Raw genomic sequence first — 24,422 nt, 5'->3', positions numbered from 1 at the left:
TTGCGATTCTTAGGACATATAATGCAGAGGGAAAGGTTGGAAGAGGTGGTGATGACGGGAATGGTGGAGGGAAGGAGAGCAAGAGGAAAGCAGAGGGAGAAGTATATGGACGGGCTGATGAGGGTGACGGGAAAACAACTCAAACCAGCACAGATGTTACAAGTAACTAGGGACCGTGAACGGTGGCACTCCATGGTTGCCAAAGTCCAAGAGGATATGGCACGACGGTAAGGTAAGGTATCTACAACTATCCACTTCCTCCAGTCTCTCACCCTTAATGCTCACTTTCAGCCCACCGTCACTCTCTCCCCTTGTACATCTCATCACCTTACTTTTGCCCACATTTATCTTCAGCTTCCTTCTTTCACACACCTCAAACTCTGTCACTAACTTCCTCAATCACTCCTCTGATCCTGCTATGAGCGCAGTGTTGTCAGCAAACTGGCTTATTTCCCACTTTCCATTTTCTTTAACCATCTCCAACCCCTGACCTACCCTTGCATTCACCTCTCGCACCACCCCATCCATGTATAGATTGAAAAGCCAAGGCGACATAACACATCCCTGATGAAGTCCCACCTTTACCTCAAACCATTCACTCTCTCCATTTCTAACACAAGCTCTACTACTCTTGTAAAAACCCTTGACTACTCTTAACCATTCCATAGAAAAAATATATCTATCAAATGCTAAAAAGAAGTGAAAAATGTGTTTGCATGATACTGAAGAAGAACTGCAGTGACAAATACTGGAAATTTATATGGTGAAAAGATAGGTAAACAAACTCTTGCGGTTGGGCACTGGGTTGTAAATGTCCCTCGCTTCTGACCCAAGTAGTGTGATTGGACACAGAATGACCCATCATCTCTAAGGTGCTGGGATGGGAGAGGTAGTCGAATGTATTTTATTTATTGATGATGTGGTTGCTTGCAAACACCCCAAATGTGGAAAATAAACTAAAGCAGAACAATTCTATTTTTCTTGTCCTGAGGGTAATAGAAATCACAGGATATGAGAATGACAATTGTTGTATTTTATGTCAAGTTACATAATTTTCCATTGTTTTGATAGTGCAAAATACATTTTGTGCAGCTGTAACCCATGTTAAAAATCACCAATATTTACAAATATCACTTGTCATATCTCAGTCTTGGAACTAATGATGGGAGCCTGCAAGACTTTAAATCCCATCAAAATCCACACCTCTATCTGGAAGTGCAGTCCATAGATGCTGGTACTCAATCTCCAAATCTGATCCAAAATCCTTACAAGCTTCAACTATCTGACAACTGCTTCAATCTTCCACCCACTGGCTGGTGACAAAAAATTTCGTTATACAATGCAAACAGCACTCCATTATTCTTAGAGATCTATAGGAGGACCATTACAGATTACTGTTGTGCTGCAGATTTTCAGTCAGTGAAATTCATGGCAATCATTATCTGACAACCCCACTAAACACTTTTTTTCAAACAATTTCCCTAAATTCTTAATCTATTAAAGTTCCCAGCTTGCACAGGAACACACAAAAAGAACCTTTATAATCTATCAACTGTTCTGTTACTGGGCTGTAGTCAATGAGCTGCAGATCCCAAACATCTTACAAAAGAATAAGTAACAGTTCAACCCATTACTAACTGGGCAGTAAAACTGTTCCATTTTCCTTCCTGTCTAATTATCCAGTTATGTGGGTGCAGTGTGCCTTGCAAAACAATAAAGCTTTCTTAATCAAAACATTTACCATGTAGAAGCTTTACACTTCCTTTCCAGTTTACTAGACTTTTCTATTCAGCAAATGTTTGCCCTCTGCTCAGTGAAGGTTCAGACTCTCTTAGCTTGTTTCCAAAGCATACACCAGTATATTTCCGAGGACACGTTAGCCTCTAGCCTCTTCCATTCATGTATTGCTTCCTTTTCCAGTTAAGAGAACAGGGCATGACTTGAAGTTTGTCCTCCACTTGCTCTCTGTCTTTTGAAAGTTCCAACTTTTCTGTTAAATGATTGCTATCACTTTACCTCTGTTTGTACATTTCACTTTATACACCTAAATAGTGCTGCTGCTGCTGCAGTGTAATAATGACTAATAGTTCTGATTTTTTTCTATCCTTTATTTTTTTTATTTTTTATTTTATTTTATTTTTTTTGCAAAAGGGATATGCCCTTGCCTGAGTATCAGTAACATGTTCAAACAATGAAAAACAAAAGATGGTATAAAAATTCCAAGAATAGCTCTATATGCAATGATCTGATACAATGAAGATACAAGCAATTTTATCTTTATTCATTTTTAGACAAAAAGACCTACATTAGCAAAGCTTGGCCATTCTTTCTATAAAGTATACCTGAAAGGACTTCAAATCAGACAGCTTTTATTTCTTGCTTTGTAAATGTTCTCAATCCCATTGATACCATTTGCAGTTATTCAATGCAGATCATGATGCCACTCTCCTTACCTTGGATAATTATGGCACTTTAATAGAGATCAAACATCATTAATTAATTATTACCAAATAACATTTTGCTGGCTTTCTGACAACATTTTTTAACTAGAACATCTGCACATTAAAAGTAAAACCAATTTGCTCCCAATTTCTGTAATCATAACTTGTGAGCTATTCCAAAATTTATGAAAAACCTATGATGAAGAATACTACTTCAGATTATACCTGCAATCACTGCAATAAACTGCAAGAGGATCAAACTTAACAGTTGCAAACTTTTTACATTTTAGTTTCTTTAACACCAAATGGTCTTGCTTAGAAAGACAAACCAAATAAAAGATGAAATGACACAATGAAGGAAAATCTGAAGGTCCTCAAGGACAATACATTAGAAATTGAGACATTCATGAAGGGTAATGAAAGGTTAGACAGTATGGTATGGATACTCATGGGTCCCTATGGTACAGTGGCAGATGATAGATTGACTGACAAAGTGCAGAACTCTAGTCTGATAAAAATTTAGCATGCCAGTGTCCCTAGGAGTTAAAATGGAGAATAATGTGCAATACTGATGATGAAAACCAATGTTGTAAAAAATACTTAAAAGGATAATGATAAACATGATATAATATAAATTAGACCATTGCACTTTTCATTTTAAACTATCATGAAAATAGAAAAATGAAAACTATCAAAGAAGAGGGTCAAAAAGAGTATGCAAGAGCTTAATTGTAATTTGTTTTAAATATCACTGAGATCTATGGTATCCACAGGAAGACTGTTAGCTTCATCGGTTCCGTCATTCTCCAAACTGGTTTCAGATTTCTTCTCTTCATTTTGGGGTACGTTGAGTTTTCTCCAACTCATTGGCTCTGCTTTTCGTAACTTCACCTCAACTTTGGATGCAGCCATATTCACAGAACTCTGATTTACATCAATCACCTGCAGAAAACAACAGGGCAGGTAAACTAATCTAATAGATGTTTGACACAGGTTCATTAAACAGTTATCCATGGTTCACCAGCCACACATCTTTCAACTAAGCTTGTGAAAAATCCTAACCCATAAAGGAATAATAACATACCCTTTTTTTCTACTGCTGTTTCTATATATACGAGGAATCTAAATATTTGAGATGAAAGTTTAAGAATTATGGTGGGGGTTACAAGGTTAGACACTGAGAAATGAGGTAGGGCTGAGAGCTGGGGTGGAAGATAGAGCTGGCAGATAGGGGTGACCAAAGAATACTGTGGTGATTTGGACATGTGGAATGAAAGAGTGAACAAAAACTAGCAAAACAAGTATGGCAGGCACAAACGAATGGGTCCCTAAATACTTAGCCTCCTCCTCCTCTCTTAACTTTCTTCCAAAACATCTTTTTATTACTTTCAAAAAGTAGTAAAAAGATGTTTTGGAAGAAAATTAAATCAACAATAAAATAAGCATACTAGAATCAGTCAAAAGCATTGACCTTGGACAGCAAAAGGAAACTAATCAGTCTACATATAGTACCCAAGAATCACACAAATACGAGGGGGTGCTGAAATGTTCCTGGCTTTGGGTAAAAAAAAATACAAGAAGATCAGTTAATTATTATTTTATTCAACATATTCCCCTCTCAGATTAACACACTTATTACAACGGTCCTTCAGTTTTTCTAACCCCTGAAAAAAGAACTCGGAAGGTTGGGCCTCCAACCAGGCCTCTGTAGCAGCGATCCCTTCCGAATTGGAGTGAAATTTCGTTCCCTTGTGATGTTTCTTCAGTTGTGGAAAGAGGCGATAGTCAGAGGGGGGAGGGGCACATCTGCGGAGTAAGGTGGGTGGTCTACCAATTCAAAGCCAAAGTCACGTATTTTCTGTAGAGTTTCATGTGCTGTGTTTGCTGGTGCACTGTCCTGCAAAAAGAGGACACCTAGGCTCAGCTTTCCATGGTGTTTCTGTTTCAAAGCTTCACGCAATTCGTCCAACATAGACATGTAGTATTCTGCATTGATGATGCGACCCTTTGGCAGGTATTTTATGAAGAGTACTCCATCTTTGCCCCAGAACAGTGAAGCCAGTACCTTTCCAGCTGACTTCTGGGTCCGAAACTTCTTGGGACGCAGTAAACCGCTGTGTCGCCACTCCATTAATTGCTGCCTGGTCAGGGGATCATAGTGTTGAAGCCAAGTTTCATCCATGGTGACTAAACAAGCCATAAAATTGGCTATCCCTGCTCCAAACCAGTCCAAAATCACCTTTGATGTTGTCATTCTGATGTGCTTCTGATCTGCATTCACGCATTTCGGCACCCATTTTGCAGAAAGCTTTCTCATGTCCAGAATGTTATGGATGATGTGGCCAACTCTTTCACGAGAAATCCCTAGAGTCTCAGCTATGATTTAGCTGAAATCCAGCAGTCCTTGAGAATCATGATGTGCACAGCATCGGCTTTCTCCTCTGTGGTTGCGGAAGTTGGCCGTCCTGACTGGGGTTCATCTGCAACCTCGAAATGACCGGGCCGAAACTTTGACACCCACATTTTCAATGTAGAGTATGATGGGCAGTCATCCTTCAAGACGTTCTTCATCTTGCCATGGATTTCTCCCACCCCTTTGCCTTACAAGAAGAGGAACTTCATGACTGCCCATGTTTCAATTTTACCAAAATCCACTGTAGGCGCTGTCATCATGCATTGAACCTGCTAAAAGGAAAAGATATATTGTATACCATCATACTTTTTTTGCCTATCTTCTCCTAAATAGTTGTCCTACCTCCCCTGTAAAAGTAACAGCTCTACCCTTTCACAACACCCTTAAAGCCAGGAACTTTTCAGCACACCCTCATACTCTTCCCAAACACAGTTCTCAACAATTAAGAAAACACATTACAAACTATACAAAATACAACATTGAAAATAGTAACAGGAAGTACTAAAACCACCCCAAAAGAACACCTGCATACAGGACACAAAATTCCTCCTCATACAACATCACATGAAAGAACTATCATCCCTACTCACCCATCTCATTACAACACAGCACCACAGATTGAACAAAACAATTGCTCACAAACACCACAGCAGACACAATCACAATCCAGTCAAAGGAACTATGCAAGAATCATTACTATTAATCCTATCATTCAAAAAAGGTAACAAATTAATACATACATCCATATACCAAAGGCTTTTTTCCCCTTACAAGGGAGGTACCCAAGAAACAAAGGTATAAAAAACATTCCCACCCATTCCATCCCTAATACACTCCACTCCCCTCCACCCTCTACCCTCCCTCACATCTTGGCACCTCCTGGATGACGGGTCATCCCTGTATCTTGTCCACTGCCCTGGGTCAGAAGTAGTGTTGCAAGACACAGCACATCCACAGCAAGACCGCTTCATTAAATCAGCGACCCCCCTCTCTGTCCCCTCATGCAGTAAAGGAGAAGACAGGGAGAAATCCCTTCAGGCTGCGTCAAATTTTTCTCACACATACTACCTCACCCCCCCTTCCCCCACCCATTTCACCTCATGCATTTCAACATCATCCATATACAACCATTTTCCATTCACCCCCGTCTTCTGTCCTCTCCCATCCTTCCTCAACAGAAATTCCCCTCATTCCCCAAAGCCCCTTTCACCCCATCCATCTATCTCATCCTAGGTCGCCCCCTCATGTTCACTCCCTCCACATCTGCCTTCCATACCTCTTTTACTTGTCTTTCTTCACTCATTCTCTCCATGCGCCCAAGCCATCCCAATACTCTTTCATCCACCCATCTCCCAACTCCTTTACCACCCCTGTTCTCCTCCTAACCTCCTCATTTCTCACTCTATCCAGCCTAGTAACCCCCATCATACTTCTCAGACACCTCATCTCAAACACATTCCAACTCGTTCTCTCTTCCTCTCTTATGTTCCATGTTTCTGCCCCATAGAGTGTTGGCACAATCCCCCAAGGTATTTACTCACATCTTTCAATCTACATTCTACCTCCCCCTCCACTACTCCCTTTCCTGCCACATTCGCACCCATATACCATACATATACCAAGGGCTTTTTCTCTCTTACATATAAATTAACAAATGAATCAACAAAGAACACCATTAAAGACACAGATGGATCAACCCATTTTCTTACCCCCATAAGCTCCAGGTCCATCTCAAATTTCTTCTTCCCAAACACAATGGATGGTAAGAGTCGCACTGGATTGGCCTGCACTCTGCAGCATTCGGGATCAGCATTCTTGGCATAAATAGTTACAAACACGTGGGTAGGCGTTTGATGCCAATCAAATCGGCATGCTGTCTTAACTGCCTTGGTTTCCTGAAAGACAAAAGAATCCCATAAATAAATACATAAAAGTTTATTATGCAAGTGGAGTAGGAGGAAGATGAAAAGGAGATGGAGGAAAAGAAGAGGAGGAAAGGAGGAGGAGGACGAAGAGTGGGAAAACCCACAGCCACATTATGACTGACAACAGTCCTTGAAACCTTCTCACTGGAGGAATATCTATGTCATGGGCTGAAAGTGGTAAGAAGAGAAGAGCTGTCGCCAGTTGCTAAATCCTCATGTGTGAAAACGTGTAAGAAATGCAGTTAAAGTTAACTGAGATACCTTGGGCTCAGTCTGAAGAATGAGTCTCACCCCAACAAGAATGCAGACAGATTTTGAAAATTATCTTGAAGGCCCACCACATGCAGGTGTGAGGTTGCTGTAGATGTCCAAGTAGTATAATTGCCATAGATTTTTTAGCTGTCTCTAATGGTGTGGTGTAACAAGATGGTTGAGTAGGGATGAGAGTTCCTGCACTGAACTGTGAACCTATAATTTTTGTGATGTTCTTTGAATAGAATTTCGGTTTCTGTGTCTTTTGTTAGGGTGGTTTTGGTGTGTCCTGTTGTTATTCTCAATGTAAAATAAACAGTTGTAGAGGATGAAATGATCTGTTTTAAGGAGGAAGTACAATAAAAAAAAAAGTGCAAAGAGGTTTGGGAAGATGGGTGGAAACAGAAGGAAGGGCAAGGAATGGGGAAGTGAAGAGGTGAGAGTGATGGTGGAGGGTGTGCACAGGAGGAATGATTGCAAAGAAGAAATGAGGAAGTATATAAATGGGAGAGGAGGGGGTTGCCGATTAAGTGAAGTGGCCTTGCTCTGGATTCAAGGTGTCTTGCAGCATTGCTTTTGACCCAGGCAGAGGGCAGGAGTCAGGGATGACCCTTCATCCCCACAAAGCTAAGATGAGAGGGAAACAAGGGTGGTCAATGGCAGTGGAATGGGTGCATGCCTTTGACTTGGAACCTCCCTTATAAAATGGAAGATGCCGTTGGTATATAGATAGATGAAAAAAAAAAAAAAAGAGAGAGAGAATGAATATGAGGAAGAGTATTAGATTGAAATTGATGGTCTATAATTAGTTTAATTTTGTTCTTACCTTTTTGATCCACATGTGAGAACCTGTTGAGCATCCTTCTTGAGCAAGGAATTCAGTGAAGTCTGATGTTCTCTTGTTGCAACATGTCCAGTACTTTAAACCTTCATGGAAGACAGGAAAACCTGGGTGGTGTTTGCACATCTCCAAGTTACTCTCCGGCCCTTCATATTCCTGAAGAAATGCACAAGACATTGCAGTTAATACCGACATGGAAAATTCAAATCTACTTTAAAAATGATTGGTAACTGTAGCCTAAACAATTCAATTTATTTAAACAGTTAAATACAATTCAATATTTCGGTATTTTGTCCTGTAACTTACCACCATGAAAAAAAGTAAAAAACAATATAACAAATACCAATTACATATGGAATGTAACATATTCCTTTCACACAGGCTTTCTTATATCAAGTGAAATTCTGGATTACATAAAATGGATGTTCTCATGAAGAAAAAGAATCCACTTACTGCTTTGCATGAATTATTCTTGCAAGTTGTTCCAACTCTGATTCCATCCACCAATTCATCCACTGCTGCATCTCCATCTTCTTCTTTGCATTTTTCTTTCTCTGCTTCCAAGGCCTAGAAAACAAATTTTAATACATATTCTGCTTGAATTAACCTCTTCAATATGAGTCAAATACTCGCAGGCAGCATAAGCTGCCTGATGTATGATGATGCATCACATTACTCGCATTATAAAATATAAATTTACTGCCGTATTACTCGTTCTCTTTCACTCTGAGTAATAATAAACACAGAAAACATGATCAAACCAGTTCACAGAATTCAGGGGTCACTCAGCTACAGCTACAAAATAAATATAATTAAGACACCGATGCCAGCATCCTCATAACGCCTACAAAGGTGTTATCATATGGAAGAGGTTAAATGTGTTTGAGATGAAATGAGTGAGAAGTATGGTAGGGCTTACTAGGTTGGATAGTGAGAAACGAGGTGAGGAGGAGAGCGGAAGTGGAAAAGGAGATGGCAGATAAGGCTGATGAAAGATTATTGGGATGGTTTGGACACATGGAAAGAATGAGTGATGAAAGATTAGTAAAAGAGGTGTGGAAGGCTGAGGTGAAGGGAATGACCATGGATGAGACAGATGAATGGGGTGAAGGGGGCATTGGGCAAGAGGGAAATGTCCATTGAGCAGGAAAGGGAGAAGGCAAGGAGATAGGTATGAGTGGAAAATGACTGTGTATTGATGATGTTATGCAAGGAAGGGAGGGATAGGGGTGCTTATGTGAGAATGATATTTTGATGCAGCCTGAATGAATTTCTCCCCATCTTCTCTTTTTCTGCAGGAGGGGACAAAGAGGAGGGGTCGCCAATTGAGTGAAGCACCCTTGCTGTGGATGTACTGCATCTTGCTGCATTGTGTTTGACCCTGGGGAGCTGGTGGATGCAGGGATGACCCATCATCCATGAGGAGCTGAGATGTGAGGTGTGGAAAGGATGGTGGAGGGGAGTGACATGGGTGGGAATAGGTACATGCCTCTGAATTAGCTACCTCCCTTATATAGGGGAAAACTATCTTGGTATACAGATAGATAGAATAGGTTCTAATACATATTCTGCCTGAATCAATGATACAAAGGAATGTTTGTGTCATAAAGTACTCTGCTAAAGAAACTTAATGCATACAGTATTCACATGGAGTGTGGCAATGAAGTGGACTAGGGTCCCAGCATTTTGCATAAAGAAACTTGATTGATGTAACTTAAGTCTGCACTAGAGCCAGTGTGTGAGATCAATAAGAGGAATGGGTCTCAAATCCCTAAGCACCAAGAAAAGGTATCAATGCTCAATCACCTCATATAGCAAGTACCAACTACAAAAGATGAAAAGACGTATTAATCAATCCACTGCCCCAGATCTCTCCTGCAAGAAACCCAGAACTCCCAGGTATCCAGCAACAACCACTTAATTGCCCAATAGGTCACTCAAATAAGAAGTATTATCTTGTGTGGGTATGGCTTGGGTGGGGTAGTCTAAAATTGGGTGTTCAATGTCTTCAGTAATGGTTGCATCTGGAGAAGTCTGCATCTGTGGCCAGGCCCAATCTGTATCTGTAATATTCTAATGCTGGATGGTGACTTGAACATAGTTATACAAGTATAGTTCTTACCTTCTGAAGGACTAATGTATGGCTAATGTCTTGAGGGAATTGATAAAGTAGAGGGTTAAGTGGTTGGTCTTGAACTGTTTTTGGATAAGCATGAGATGGAAGTGGGGTAGTTGTATGTTTTGAATTAACCATCTCCTTATAGGGTGGAAAAGGCCTTTTGGCATATGTATGCACATGTATATGTAAAGTTTGTCACTCTACCGAAGGTGTTAGTGGCTAAGAATGTAAGAATCAAGGAGACTGAAAGACCATTCAGCCTACACTAGGATAAGAACTTACTTTCTTCAAGGATGGAGTTACAGTTATTCTCAAGTCAACCAAAGCCGAATTCAATGGGGGACGAGTCATGAACTGTTCAGGTTTCCTAGCTTCTACTACAATGACCTCATCCCTTGCACTTTTATCTACTTTCGGCTTCTCCGGTTCTTCTGGCTTGTTTGGATTGTGCCTTCCTTTTGTACATCCCTGTCATATAATTCACAAAAAATATTACTTGTAACACACAGCTAAGGAACAAAAGAGAACATAAGGATATCAACTGCATGTATTCTAAGTGCTACACAACTGTCAGGTGATCTCCCAAGACTACCATCTAAAAGAAACTTTAATAACAAGAGTGAATATGACAAAGATAAAAAAATATATATATATAGAAAGAAATGAATTATGAGAGGCTTACTTTCATGTTAAGGAAGGTGGTGAAATCTGTACTTCGTTTATTGCAGCAAGACCAACCTTTATATGCATCATGGAAGATTGGGGCACCCGAATGATACTCACAAGCCTCTGTAATCAAACAGTTGATTAAAACTTAATTCCATTAATCATGCTGACTTGTTTAAGAGTACAAACTATTCATTTAATGTGTATCAAAGAGCACGATTCATTAAATTCCACACTACAAAGTCCTCTAGAAGGAGCACTGTGCTAGCTTCCTGATAGAGGGGTTCACAATGTTACACCAAATCATTAGACATGCTAAACATGGAAGTGAACCTTCATTACCCCAACATTATATCACATAATAAAAAATAATGTATACACATAAAAAAAACTTACAAGGAAGTGGCTAAGTTCAAACACACATCCACCATCTTGACTACTCTCCTACTCACTACCCGGGTCCACATATGATTCAGTTTAACATTGCATACCAGGAGGCTAGGATGGTGCTCCTTACAAAGGACTTTGTAGCATGGAATTTAAAGAACCATGTCCTTGGTCCGACTCACTGCTGTAATTCACTCAGTCCACATATACTTGTCTTTATCCATCATTTCCCTTTTAGTACATTTCTCCAAAATATCTCCATTATAGTTCCTTTCTGCCAACCCATGGCTCCTTACCACTCCCACAGCTCATCTTCTACACAATAAGATCTCCTAAGTAAACTACATTGATGTTTCCCCAACAATCACTATGAACTTACTAACCCAATCTCACCTTCACCCACATCATCCTCAATGACACTTCCTTACAATCCATCACACACTTAATAAGCTCATTACTTACCAACACTGCCACTGCTTCCCTCCCTCACCCTCTTACCACATACATCTAACAATCCAATTACTATGATTCTGGTTGGAGACCTCATCCCAGGCCCAAATTTTTCACACAAGGAAGAAAAACATGGATCTCTAGTCCCCTCACTCTTTCTTAATCAGTCAATTTCTATGACAAAGATAAGAACAAAAGGGTAGTATCAATCTCCCCCTCCACAAGGGAAACAAAGAAGGAAGAGGTGAATTTCTAACCAAGATGAAACTGTCAAGGAAATCAATCTCCTCATGTGAGCTATAGTATGTCATGAGAGTGAAAACCTGAACAACAATACAGCCACAAGAGTATATCATCCACAAATCTACACACATATAATTTTCTGAACTACAAGTCAGACAAAACTACAACAAAAGGGATGGATGTATACAGGAAAAAGAGCTACGTTCTCCTTCAGACATATAGTCACATCCATTCTGTTCACATGACCACATGATCTGAATGCCACAATCAAGTTCCCTCTTTCTCTTCAAGCCTTTAATAATGGCAGGTCTAATGCTTCCAGTCTCTCCCTATACAAGGCTTGCAATCATCTTGGTCACTGGTCCTTGTATTCTCCCAATACATTTTTAACTTTGTGCAGAGACTTTACTGGCTGTATAGACCAATCTTGGACAGATTAGGTTCTATAATTTTCTTTTCTAATCACCTCTTCATCTATGCTGTGAAATGCTATATTTATGTTCTTTAGCAATGTAGGAACTGTACCTAGATTTCACAAAGCTTTTATCAAGGACCACAATAAGGAAACCTTTAAACAACAAAGTAACGAAAAATGTGTGGACCTGAATAGTTTTCCTGGATAAGACTATTATTCTCACTAGAATGTGGTAACAAGTGGTCCACATTCAGGTTCATTATGTACACCAAGGGTCACCAAACTATACCCCACAGGCCACATCTGGGGCATGATGTCTGTTCATTGTGCCCGTCTTGGCACTGTACATGTCAATCTTTATTCTTTATCATAAATGTTCGCAAAATTTTGGTAAATATGCTTGTTGTCTTTATTTTTTTTGTATTTTGTAGTTTATGCATTCATTGTCTTGCACTGAACAAAATAATCATGTGGTCTGCACTCTTCAGTCTCTCAGTTATCTGGCCTATTGTGAAGAGTTTGGTAACCCCTGAAGTACACCAAGCTCTACCTTATGCCACAATTATCTTCCTACACATCTGAAGTTGATGAAGAAATACTAAGAACATAACCCATCTAAAATCTCACAATATAGTATAACATACTGAAACAAATTAACACAACAGTACAGGTCAGCATGAAAAAGATATACTAAAGAAAAGGAACTCAAACTATATATATATCTATACATATGTATTACACCTAATGACTACATCAATGGCACAGCACAATAGAACCAATGTGAAAATGTCCTTCACATATAGTACAACACTTATTCTAGCACATTTTACAGTCTAGAATATACAGTAATAGTCTACTTAAGCCCCCATCACACATTCAAGATTTTTGTCAAATGTTGTGGATTTGAAAAGCTGGATGATGACTTCACATACAGTATCTAGACTTCCTCTAGGACAATTCAACAATGTGTCTAATATTTGTATAGGTTTAACTTCTCTTAGTTCATCATTCAACTTCTCAATATATAAAGCAAAGGAGACTTAAAAACAAAAGATTGTAACCTAAGTTGTTCCTACTCACTCACTTGAGTTGTATATGTGTGACTGGGGCTTTACAAGCTAGAATATATAGTAGTTGTCTACTTAAAAAAAAAAAAAAAAATCAAAGACCCATTAGGTTCTCAACCAAATTATGAGATTTGATCACATAGCACACCTACAAATTCACAATCTATGATAATTGCATCTATATTATCCAAACAAGACTAGCAGTTACTGGAATGAATTCCCTGTACAACTGGGTACTGCTTGAAATATAAAATCTCAAAGTACCATATTTTTGGGCATTTAGGGTGCACCAGCACAGACATATCCCAGCTTTGGGAGGTCTATTCTAGAGAGGGATTGAAGAAAAGAAAGAAAGAAAGAAAAAAACATTTGCAGTATGAATTGGTATTTCCCTGTATGTAAACATTACAACTGTTATTACAATAAATATATTAATCTTACAACAATTGTGATTCTGTGTACATATATTTTGGCAATTGACAAGGATGTTTGAAACTCATGTCATTTTCATCCTACTCTTTGTTTTGATCTCGTTGTTTGAATTGTCTATAGGTTGTCACTGTACACTTTATATCTAATTTTCATTCAACTACAGTATATGAATTTCACATACATATATTTCGATTATATTGCTGGATTTGTGTATATATACTGCATATGGGAATTTGACTCAAGTGTTTGAAGTTCATCTATTGTTTTCATCCTACTCGTTTAGATCCCGTCATTTGATTTGTCTATAGATTGTCATTGTACACTTTAAATCTAATTTTCATCCAACTATTGTGGGATTTATATATATGTACTGCATTTAGAAATTTGACTAGTGTTTGAAATTTATGCCATATTCATCCTACTCTTCTTTCAATCCCATCATTTCAATTCCGTCTAGAGGCTGTCAATTTCACTTCACCCTTTGAATCTCGTCTGCCATTTTCATCCTATTCTTTGTTTGGAGCCCTTCATTTGAATTTTGTCTACAGCTTGTTGTTATACATCTTAAATCTAAGTTTCATCCAAATGCAGCATTTGAATTTCATATATTTTTATGTCATCATGTTTTGCTATTCCCGTATTCTTTGCATGCATCTGCATACTCAAATTTGTTCTTAGCTAACAAATATCTTTTGTCCTTGTTGTTCACACAAGTCAATTGTGAACTGCATTCAATCGCTCAGAAACTTTAAAAACTCAATCATGCTCTTCGCTATTAAATAAGCACAGAAAAATATTTCCTTTCTGAAATCTGTGGATATTATTCCTTTTCTTGTGAAAAATTTCACTTTTCTAGATTTACTGTCTAGGTGATGTTTTATAAATTAGTGAATTTTCACTTGTAGTGACATGAGAGACATGGTCTAAGGCTCTGTGAAGGTAATCTTACGGATGGCCGATAGCAGAGGGTTCAAATCCTGCATGCGACTGTCATAAAAATTATTGGATTGATGTTGCTGTTACTAGCGAATTTCTCTCAAAGTTACAATGGCAAAAACCGTGAAAGGGATTTGTTCCAATCCTTACCCCTTACCAACCAGTGCACTTGGGCCTTGTGTAAAACAGGAATTGGGGTCGCAGATTACTGATCTTTCCTATCCTCGGAATCAGTTCAATTCCAGGTTTCAAGGCTTTTAAGTGTCTGATGGTGTAGTGGTCTAAGGCTCTCTGAAGGTAATCTTACGGGTGGCCGATAGCAGTGGAATCGAATCTTGCATGTGAATGTCATAAAAATTATTGTAGTGACATGTATACACATCAAAAACCCACATACATTCCAATCTTATTTATACTTTAAAAATAATTCTAAATTAAACTCCATAAATTACTTGGATTGGTTGTTCTATGGTTGATTTTAATTTAAAGATTTTCTAGTATTTCTATTATTCATTCAATAACAATAATAAATACAACAAAATTGAATAGCTGTAACAGTTTATTTGCCAAAAACCCTTTACTTTTATCTTATTCCCAGTGGAACCAAACTCCCTACTTCATGGACCCCCACCTAAACATTAGCCCCTACAGATGAAGAAACGACAATACAAGACTTTAGGGCACCATCCATCAGTAAAAAAAAATACCAAAACAGCATAGGCCTGGCCGAAGAAACAAATTGCCCTTGATGCAATCAAGCTGAAGACACTGAACACACCCCACACTGCCCCATCCTAGCCTTGCCCAGAGAACACAATAATTCTTCCCTGAATGACTTACCAAGGCCACATTTACCAACAGGTATAGTAGCCCATTAGTTTAGGACCCACAGGTAACTGGGGGCCCATTAAAACTAATTTGTCAAGCAAGAATGGTAAAAAAATTACATATTTCTATAAATCTGGGGACCCACTGATGAGCTTGGCCTAAGGGCCATAAGTAGGTAAATCCGGTTCTGTGACTTACAGGTCAACCAGGTGGCTGTTGCTAGTCACCTGCAAGGCATTTCTCCTGCAAGAGAATTGGAACAATGGACTGACTGACCACTGTATATGCATACATACATTCATGTCACTAGTCACATGTTGAGCTGCACACCTGCTGAATGCTGGGAAACATTTTTGCAAGAAGTGTTTAAAATATCGTTTACAGTATTGGTGGGCCTACTGCAGCACTGAAACCATCATTTGTAATTAGCACAAGTCCACTCAAATATGACCATACAAAACACATGGTGATTTTCAGAGAATTTAAAAAAGAAAGAAAGAAAAAAAAAAAAAAAAGTGCCTTACATGCCCAAAAATATGGTAATGCACAGTAATATGAAGACACCCAAATTGTAAGAGAAATGAGGATACAACCACAACCCTGCAAAATACATACAGGTAACAGTACATAAATGTGTGCAGATGCAAATCTGCAAAAGAAATATGCATTCCAGAATTCAATTAAAAGAACTATTTCCACTGACCTGAAGAAAATATGCAGCAAAAAACAAAGAACTCAACCCTGTAAACCACAATAAAATGAATAAAACTAGGTATATAATGTAGTTACACCATGAATACAAAGCATAAAAACCACATTAAGGAATTTGGGGGAATTGAAATTTACATAATATAAGAATGAAGGAGACTGCAAGAGAACATAAGGCCTACACTAGGCAGTTCCATGTCCATTACCACCTGTAATCCCTACCCATAAAGTTGCTTAATCTTTTCTTAATATGACCAATAGTTTCAATGCTCACTACATGGTTACTAGGTCAATTCCATTTGTTAACCATTTGGTATACCAGTTTTTGCCTATTTTTCTATATCTAAATTTGTCCAATTTCAATCCATCACTGTGAGTCCTACCCTGTTGTCTTAATATGATGACCTTATTTGCATCACCCTTGTTAAAGCCTTTGATCCACTCAAACACCTGTTAGATCACCCTGCATTTTGTCTTTCCAAAATGTAAATTAAGATGCCTAAGCATGTCCTCACAAGTAAATTTCTGAGTCCATATATCACTTTGGTTATTTTCCCCTGTATTGATTCTAGTGAATTGACATATATTCCATAGGATGAAGACCAAAACTGTATAACATAGTCAAGGATGGGTCTAACACCAGATAAGAGTTTGATAACTACCTCTGCACTTTTACTTGCAACTGTCCTAGCAATGAAACCTAATGCTCTATTAGCTCTATTTCTGGCACTAACCAGAACTCCCTCTCTTACACTTAATTTTCTCTAAAAAAAAGTGCTATGTTTAACACACTGGATGTTTTATTTCTTTTTGGGAGAAACAGACCCCAAATTAATTTCAATCTATGGCCCAGAGAACCATGACATCACTCCCAGAACAGTGAATGAAACTTCATGTGAAATACTATAAGCACTCAACATTAATACTGTTACTCATACTTTATCATTAATTTTGAAGCATAAAATATATAAAGAATAGAATGAAATAAAATGATGAATAATTTTGGAAATGTTCAATCAATTTGCCAACCCAGATATCTCTTGCAAGATATTCACAGCTCCCCAGACAACTGGCACAGCCACTGAATTGGCCTTTCAGTCACTCATTGAAAAAATACTATGTGGTTGCCTGGGCATGGTTAGTGTATTTCTTTGTCTTCTGGATGATGATTGCATCTGGGGCAATTTGTTCCTGTGACTATTTATTCTGCATTAGTACTGGTTTTGTGTTGACATTATTGGGTGTTGGTAGACCCCTGCCAAAATTTTACCAGAATTTCCAACTCTATAATTGTCAGAAATCATTGGATTTTGAGAAAATTGCAAATGTGCTATGCATATCACTTGAAATATTCTAGATCCTGTGAGTTTCTCTGTTAGAGCAGATAGATAATGTAATGCATATTTTCTGCATATGGAATGGAGTGTGCATGTGCATAATCGTCTGTAACTCCCAATACACATTAATTGGCTTATCTATATCCAACAAAACATGAACAACTACAGGCAGTCACAACCACACTTACCAAATAAGCACCCCCAAATTTAAGTGTTCATTCTCCCTCCCCACAGTATCCAAGAATGGCATCATCTCCCATCTCGTGTAGTCAATGGTCCCAGTCTTGATACTTCTAGAAATAAGATCACCCATCACTACATCCCTCACCACAGTCCTGACCTTAGTTCTGTTCCCACCCTTAACCTTTATCCTAACCCCTTTCCTGGTCCAAATCCCGCCTCCAACCCTTAATTCCCTCGTTCAGTGCCTGCACATTATGGCACCCATGAGCAGTTACTTGAGCAGTTTTGTATGAGTGGTTCTTACTTCTCTTTAGAAGAGACCTTTCTGTGAAGGGTGACATACAGAGTTCTGTGGTCTGTGTCAAAAAGCTTGTTTCATGATTGAAGTGTGATTTGTAGGGTATTTACATTTGTTTTCCTGATTACTGAGAACCATGCTGTGGTAGTATAGTCAAGAGCGATTATTAAGAACTGTTTGTAAATTATAATTAGAGTTTCCTTCATCTGATGAAAGCCTATGCTTGCTACTGATCCTGGTATGTTTTCTTGTTGAATTTTACTGTCAGGTCTTCAACATATAAGCTGAAGGTCTTATATCAAAAGTGGGGCCCAGGATTTTAGGTTTATTTTCCAATGGAGAGGTTTAGCCATTCATAGTGAATGTTTTGATTTAATGGTTTGTTGTCTGGTCATCTGCACTGGTGAGTGTTTTGCTGTTATGCTCTGGATGTAGTGTAGGGAGAAAAAATAAATAAAAAAAATAACCTGTATGATTTATACCTGCCATTATTTTCATAAATCAGAAAAAGTCATGGGATAATTCACACTCACACTACTGAAAAATCATACTGTTAATTCCTTGGGTGACCACTAAATTCCTCTATGCATCAGACCTAGAGACATCATACCCATAACAAGCAAGAACCATATGAGCATATCTATTCAGGCCACCATTAAGTCTTAAAACAATACCAACACGGACAAGACCTAGCTACGGATGCAACAACAAAACACCTGATATTACATTGCCCTCTTATACCCAGACAACAGCACACTATCTCTTCCATGGGCAACTCTGGCCAATCAGGTGGCTGTTGACAGCTACCAGAGAGCCATGGGTTTCCAGTACAAGATCTGGAACAAATTAACTTATCCCTTGCATGACTATAGGGTAAAATTCAGAAAACACCTGTTCTGAGAATATTTTTACAATAGTTTGCTTGGTAATTTCAATACATCTCTATAGTTATCAAAAATAACTAATTTTGCATTCACCAAATGCTTACCCTACCCCCAACAGTCTAGGAAACCATGTTGAAAAATTAGTCTTGGGTAGGGGAAACGAGTGAATCCTGAGAAAGACAAAAATTAGAATCATTCAAATCAGCACAAAAACAACCAGATTTTTCTCTATCATAACCAAACCAGACCTAACCCAACATGGGGTGTATTACATAGGCAGCTTTTACCCCCCAAGAACCCCCAATGGGGTGCATATTACTTAGACACGTTACTTTAATGCCAAGACTCCCAGTGGGTTACATATTACCTGCATGGGTGCTTCATCCCCTAGACCTTCCCAGCGAGGTGTATATAGCACTTTTTTTTTTTCCTGGCATCTTCCAGTGGGGTATGTGTTGCCTAGCCATTACCCTCTAAGGGAACAAGTGTTATCTAGCATGAAGAAAACAAGATATTTTACCTTCTTAATAAGATTATATACACTATTCAGCTCTTGGCCCCTTAGGATGATCTTGAATGAGGAAGTGATGCAAAAAATCCCTCTTATCCCTACCTCAACAGTCTGGATTGACCTGCACAAATGAGCAATACACCAGTGAGGAGGAAACGGAGGAAGTACTTAACAAACACAAGAAGCTATTATGATGCATTACTGGAAATGTGAATAACTTATGTGTAAATTTGATTGACTTAAATGGAGTTACAATGAAAATTGAAATGCAGCATCTTCAACTAAAAGAAGCCTCCCACTGTGAAAATGATAGAATTTGATATCTTTATTTTTGGGAACCTGCAGAGGGCTGCTCATGGGTGCCATAATGTGCAGGCACTGAACGAGGGAATTAAGGGTTGGAGGCGGGATTTAGACCAGGAAAGGGGTTAGGATAAAGGTTAAGGGTGGGAACAGAACTAAGGTCAGGACTGTGGTGAGGGATGTAGTGATGGGTGATCTTATTTCTAGAAGTATCAAGACTGGGACCATTGACGACACGAGATGATGCCATTCTTGGATACTGTGGGGAGGGAGAATGAACACTTAAATTTGGGGGTGCTTATTTGGTATGTGTGGTAAGTGTGGTTGTGACTGCCTGTAGTTGTTCATGTTTTGTTGGATATAAATAAGCCAATTAATGTCTATTGGGAGTTACAGACAGATTATGCCAATGCACATGCACACTCCATTCCATATGCAGAAAATATGCATTACATTATCTATCTGCTCTAACAGAGAAACTCACAGGATCTAGAATATTTCAAGTGATATGCATAGCACATTTGCAATTTTCTCAAAATCCAATGATTTCTGACAATTATAGAGTTGGAAATTCTGGTAAAATTTTGGCAGGCGTCTATCAACACCCAATAATGTCAGAAATCAATGTTTTATTGTGCAACTTGTGTAAATCTGATATTCATATCAGAAAGGAAGTTAAGCATAAGATAAAGGAAGCAAAGAGGACAGCAGATGTGAAATGGGGTAAGAGTATGACAGAACATTTTGAAAGCAATAAAAAGATGTTTTGGAAGGAAATTAAAAGAGGAAAAGGAGGCAAATCAAGTAGAGAGGAAAAGGTAAAAGGTGCAGATGGAGAGATGATAATGGAAGAGAAGGCAGTGAGAGGAAGGTGGGCAGAGTGTTTTAGGGAGTTGCTAAATGTGAAGGAGGATAGGGAGGGAAAGGTAGTTGCAGTGGGAAGTGCTAAGAAAATGAGAGTGATGAGTGAGGAAAATGGAGGAGAAATAGGGAAGGATGAAGTGAAAGCAGCTGTTAAGATGATGAGAGCAGGTAAGGCACCTGGTCTGGATGGATGCCATGCAGAATGTCTGAAGAAAGGAGGTACAGTGGTGGTGGACTGGCTGATGAGGTTGTTTAATGTTTGTTTGAGAGAGGGTAAATTGCCGGAGGACCGGAGGAGTGCCTGTATAGTTCCGCTTTACAAGGGAAAGGGGGACAAGTGTGAGTGTAGTAGTTTCAGAGGGATCAGCTTGTTGAGTGTAGTTGGGAAGGCGTATGGGAGGGTCTTGATTGAGAGGATTAGGAGAGGAACAGAGGGAGTAATTGATGAGGAACAGTGCGGGTTTAGGACAGATAGGGGTTGTGTAGATCAGATCTTTGTGGTAAGACAGATATGTGAGAAAGCTATAGGAAAAGGTAAGGATGTTTTCTGGGTTTTTATGGATCTGGAAAAGGCTTATGACAGGGTAGATAGGAAAGCACTGTGGGAGGTACTGCAGATATATGGGATAGGAGGAAAGCTGTTAAGAGTAGTAAAGCTTGTGTTAGGATTAGAAATGGAAAGAGTGAATGGTTTGAGGTAAAGGTGGGACTTCATCAGGGATGTGTTATGTCACCCTGGCTGTTCAATCTTTACATGGATGGGGTGGTGCAAGAGGTGAATGCAAGGGTAGTGGGTCAGGGGTTGGAGATGATTACAGAAAATGGAGAAAAGTGTGAGGTGAACCAGTTGTTGTTTGCTGATGACATTGCGCTTGTAGCAGGATCAGAGGAGGGATTGAGGAAGTTAGTGACAGAATTTGAGGTGTGTGAAAGAAGGAAGCTGAAGATAAATGTGGGTAAAAGTAAGGTGATGAGATGTACAACGGGAGAGTGACAGCAGGCTGGAGGTGAGCATTAAAGGTGAAAGACTGGAGGAAGTGGATAGTTTTAGATATTTGGGTGTGAATGTGGCAGGAAAGGGAGTGGGGGTGGAGGTAGAATGTAGATTGAGAGAAGCGAGTAAATGCCTTGGTGGATTGAAAAGTGTAATGAGAAATAGACATCTGGGAATGGATGCTAAGAGGAGGTTATATGAAGGAATGATTGTACCAACAGCATTGTAAAGGGCAGAAATATGGAACATGAGTGAGGAAGAGAGAAGGAGTTTGAATGTGTTTGAGATGAAATGTCTGAGAAGTATGATAGGGGTTACTAGGCTGGATAGAGTAAGAAAAAGAGGAGGTGAGGAGGAGAACAGGGGTGGAAAGGGAGCTGGGAGATAGGGTTGATGAAAGGATATTAGGATGGTTTGGACACATGGAAAGAATGAGTGAAGAAAGATTAGTAAAAGAAGTATGGAAGGCAGAGGTGGAAGGAGTGAATATGAGGGGCCGTCCTAGGATGAGATGGATGGATGGGGTGAAAGGGGCATTACAAAAGAGAGGAATGTCTGTGGAGGAAGGACGGGAGAGGACAGAAGATAGGGGTGAATGGAGAGGGGTTGTGTATAGATGATGCTATGATGCATGAGGGGGAGTGGGTGGGGGATGGGGAAGTATGTATGAAAAAAAATTGACGCAGCCTGAAGGGATTTCTCCCCGTCTTCTCCTTTTCTGCATGAGGGGACAGAAAGGGGGGGTCGCCGATTTTATGAAGCGGCCTTGCATTGGATGTGATGTGTCTTGCGACACTGCTTCTGACCCAGGGCAGTGGACAGGATGCAGGGATGACCCATCATCCAGGAGGTGCCAAGATGAGAGGGAGGGAGGAGGGTGGAGGGGAGTGGTTAGTAAAAGAAGTATGGAAGGCAGAGGTGGAAGGAGTGAATATGAGGGGCCGTCCTAGGATGAGATGGATGGATGGGGTGAAAGGGGCATTACAAAAGAGAGGAATGTCTGTGGAGGAAGGACGGGAGAGGACAGAAGATAGGGGTGAATGGAGAGGGGTTGTGTATAGATGATGCTATGATGCATGAGGGGGAGTGGGTGGGGGATGGGGAAGTATGTATGAAAAATAATTGACGCAGCCTGAAGGGATTTCTCCCCGTCTTCTCCTTTTCTGCATGAGGGGACAGAGAGGGGGGGTCGCCGATTTTATGAAGCGGCCTTGCAGTGGATGTGCTGTGTCTTGCGACACTGCTTCTGACCCAGGGCAGTGGACAGGATGCAGGGATGACCCATCATCCAGGAGGTGCCAAGATGAGAGAGAGGGAGGAGGGTGGAGGGGAGTGGAATATATAGGAAATGGAATGGGTGGGAATAGTTTCTATGCCTTTTTCTTTGTGGCTACCCCCCATGTAGGGGGAGAAAGCCTTTGGTATATGTATGTATGTAAGTAGAAATCATTTGTTTACAATATTTTTGCCCACCCCCACAGGTTGGTACAAAAATTAGTGAATTTTGGTAGAAATTAATGGTGTTAGTAATTGGCTTTGCAGTATTTAACCTCTTCAATACGAGTCAAATCTAGTGCACAGCACCACATGCCTGATGTACAATGATTTGATGATGCATCACAACTCCTGTTATGAAATATAAAGTTGGAGCTTTATTATCCATTCTCTTTTACTCTGAATATAATAACTATGGAAAACATGATCAAAAGTGAGTTCACCTACAACTACAAAATAAATATGATCAAGACATCAATGCTGGCATCCTCATATACCCACTCACTCCTCATAATGCCTACATTGGCATCATCGTATGGAAGAGATTAACACTTGTGGGATGGGGAAGTAAATTGTGTTGCTATAACACATTACTATTTTCTAATATACAATTATTGCTTTCCTCTTCTCTTCATCACTGGTTACATGGATGAGAAAGAAAAGTGTTGCTGTCACACTTGACTGATTTCTAAAATAATGTACATTTACTTTCCCCTTTTCTGCCATTATTGTCTATGTGGATGACTAAGGTACATGTACATTATTTTCATAACATTACACATCCAAAGAAAATGGGTATAACTGAAAAGGTGAGTTGGACATAGGCATCATACCAGCAATACTTAAAAAAAGGATTTATCATCCCCATCTTCAAAGGTGGATCACAAAGCCTTCCAGCAACTACAGACCCATCTGTCTCACCTCACAAAGGTGTTCTAATGAGTAGGAAGAACCTAGTGAACTTCATTCGAGGATAGAGCAGTTCAATCTGGGACATGTGTTTCAGAAAGGATGGACATGCCTTTCCCAACACCTAAACCATAATGACATCATTATAAGCAATGTGAGCAGAGGAATAAACATTGATGTGGTCTATTCAGACTTTGCCAAAGCATTTGATGAAGTAAACCATGGAGTGCTGATACACAAAAGTGAAAAACTAGGGCATCATTGGAAAAATGGCTCCATGAATTCCTGATAGGATGCAGAAAGTAATAGTATATTGAGCCCAGTCAAAAATTGGAAAATTGGGAATTTGGTTCCATGAATTCCTAAGTGATAGGATGCAGAAAGTAATAGTATATGGAGCCCAGTCAAAAAACTTAATGGTAATCAGTGGAGTGCCTCAGGGCTCAACACTTGGTTCACTACTTTTCCTGGTCATGATAAGTGACATGACAAGGGGGTTACATCATCCCATGTCCTCATTTGTGGATACCTGGATTTCCTGAGAAATCATAACAAGAGGTTTCCAAAAGATTACAAAATGATCTTGTGGCAGGATGCAAGTGAAGTGATAATAACATGGTGCAGAGGAAATACAAAGGAGGCATTGAGAGACATGGGGGTTTGGAAGTGATGACTGTTGCTTCAAAGCATACATAACCCACACCACTACTGCTGCTCATAAATTGAGCAGGTGGATCCTCC

At 39.5% G+C, this 24,422-nt stretch overlaps 1 protein-coding gene across 2 annotated transcripts in view; it reads right to left on the bottom strand.

Annotated features, from left to right (window-relative positions):
* Window positions 1-1,010: 1,010 nt before the first annotated feature.
* The window catches only part of mora (cysteine and histidine rich domain containing protein), a 24,421-nt gene continuing 1,009 nt past the window's right edge, over window positions 1,011-24,422 (bottom strand). For both annotated transcript variants that reach the window (XM_076188924.1, XM_076188925.1), the window contains exons 2-7: window positions 10,674-10,780; window positions 10,274-10,459; window positions 8,326-8,439; window positions 7,858-8,028; window positions 6,564-6,749; window positions 1,011-3,383 (exon numbers count right to left, since the gene is read on the bottom strand). In XM_076188924.1, the coding sequence (XP_076045039.1) occupies window positions 3,183-3,383; window positions 6,564-6,749; window positions 7,858-8,028; window positions 8,326-8,439; window positions 10,274-10,459; window positions 10,674-10,780 (965 nt within the window). In that variant the 3' untranslated portion in view covers window positions 1,011-3,182. The remainder of the gene's footprint in view (window positions 3,384-6,563; window positions 6,750-7,857; window positions 8,029-8,325; window positions 8,440-10,273; window positions 10,460-10,673; window positions 10,781-24,422) is intronic.

The sequence above is a fragment of the Oratosquilla oratoria genome, chromosome 8 (assembly GCF_046742065.1).
Source record: "Oratosquilla oratoria isolate Oo_2021 chromosome 8, ASM4674206v1, whole genome shotgun sequence".
In the NCBI taxonomy this organism is placed as follows: domain Eukaryota; kingdom Metazoa; phylum Arthropoda; class Malacostraca; order Stomatopoda; family Squillidae; genus Oratosquilla; species Oratosquilla oratoria.
Note: the sequence above shows the minus strand (reverse complement) of the source record. Positions and strands in the feature narration are given on the sequence as shown.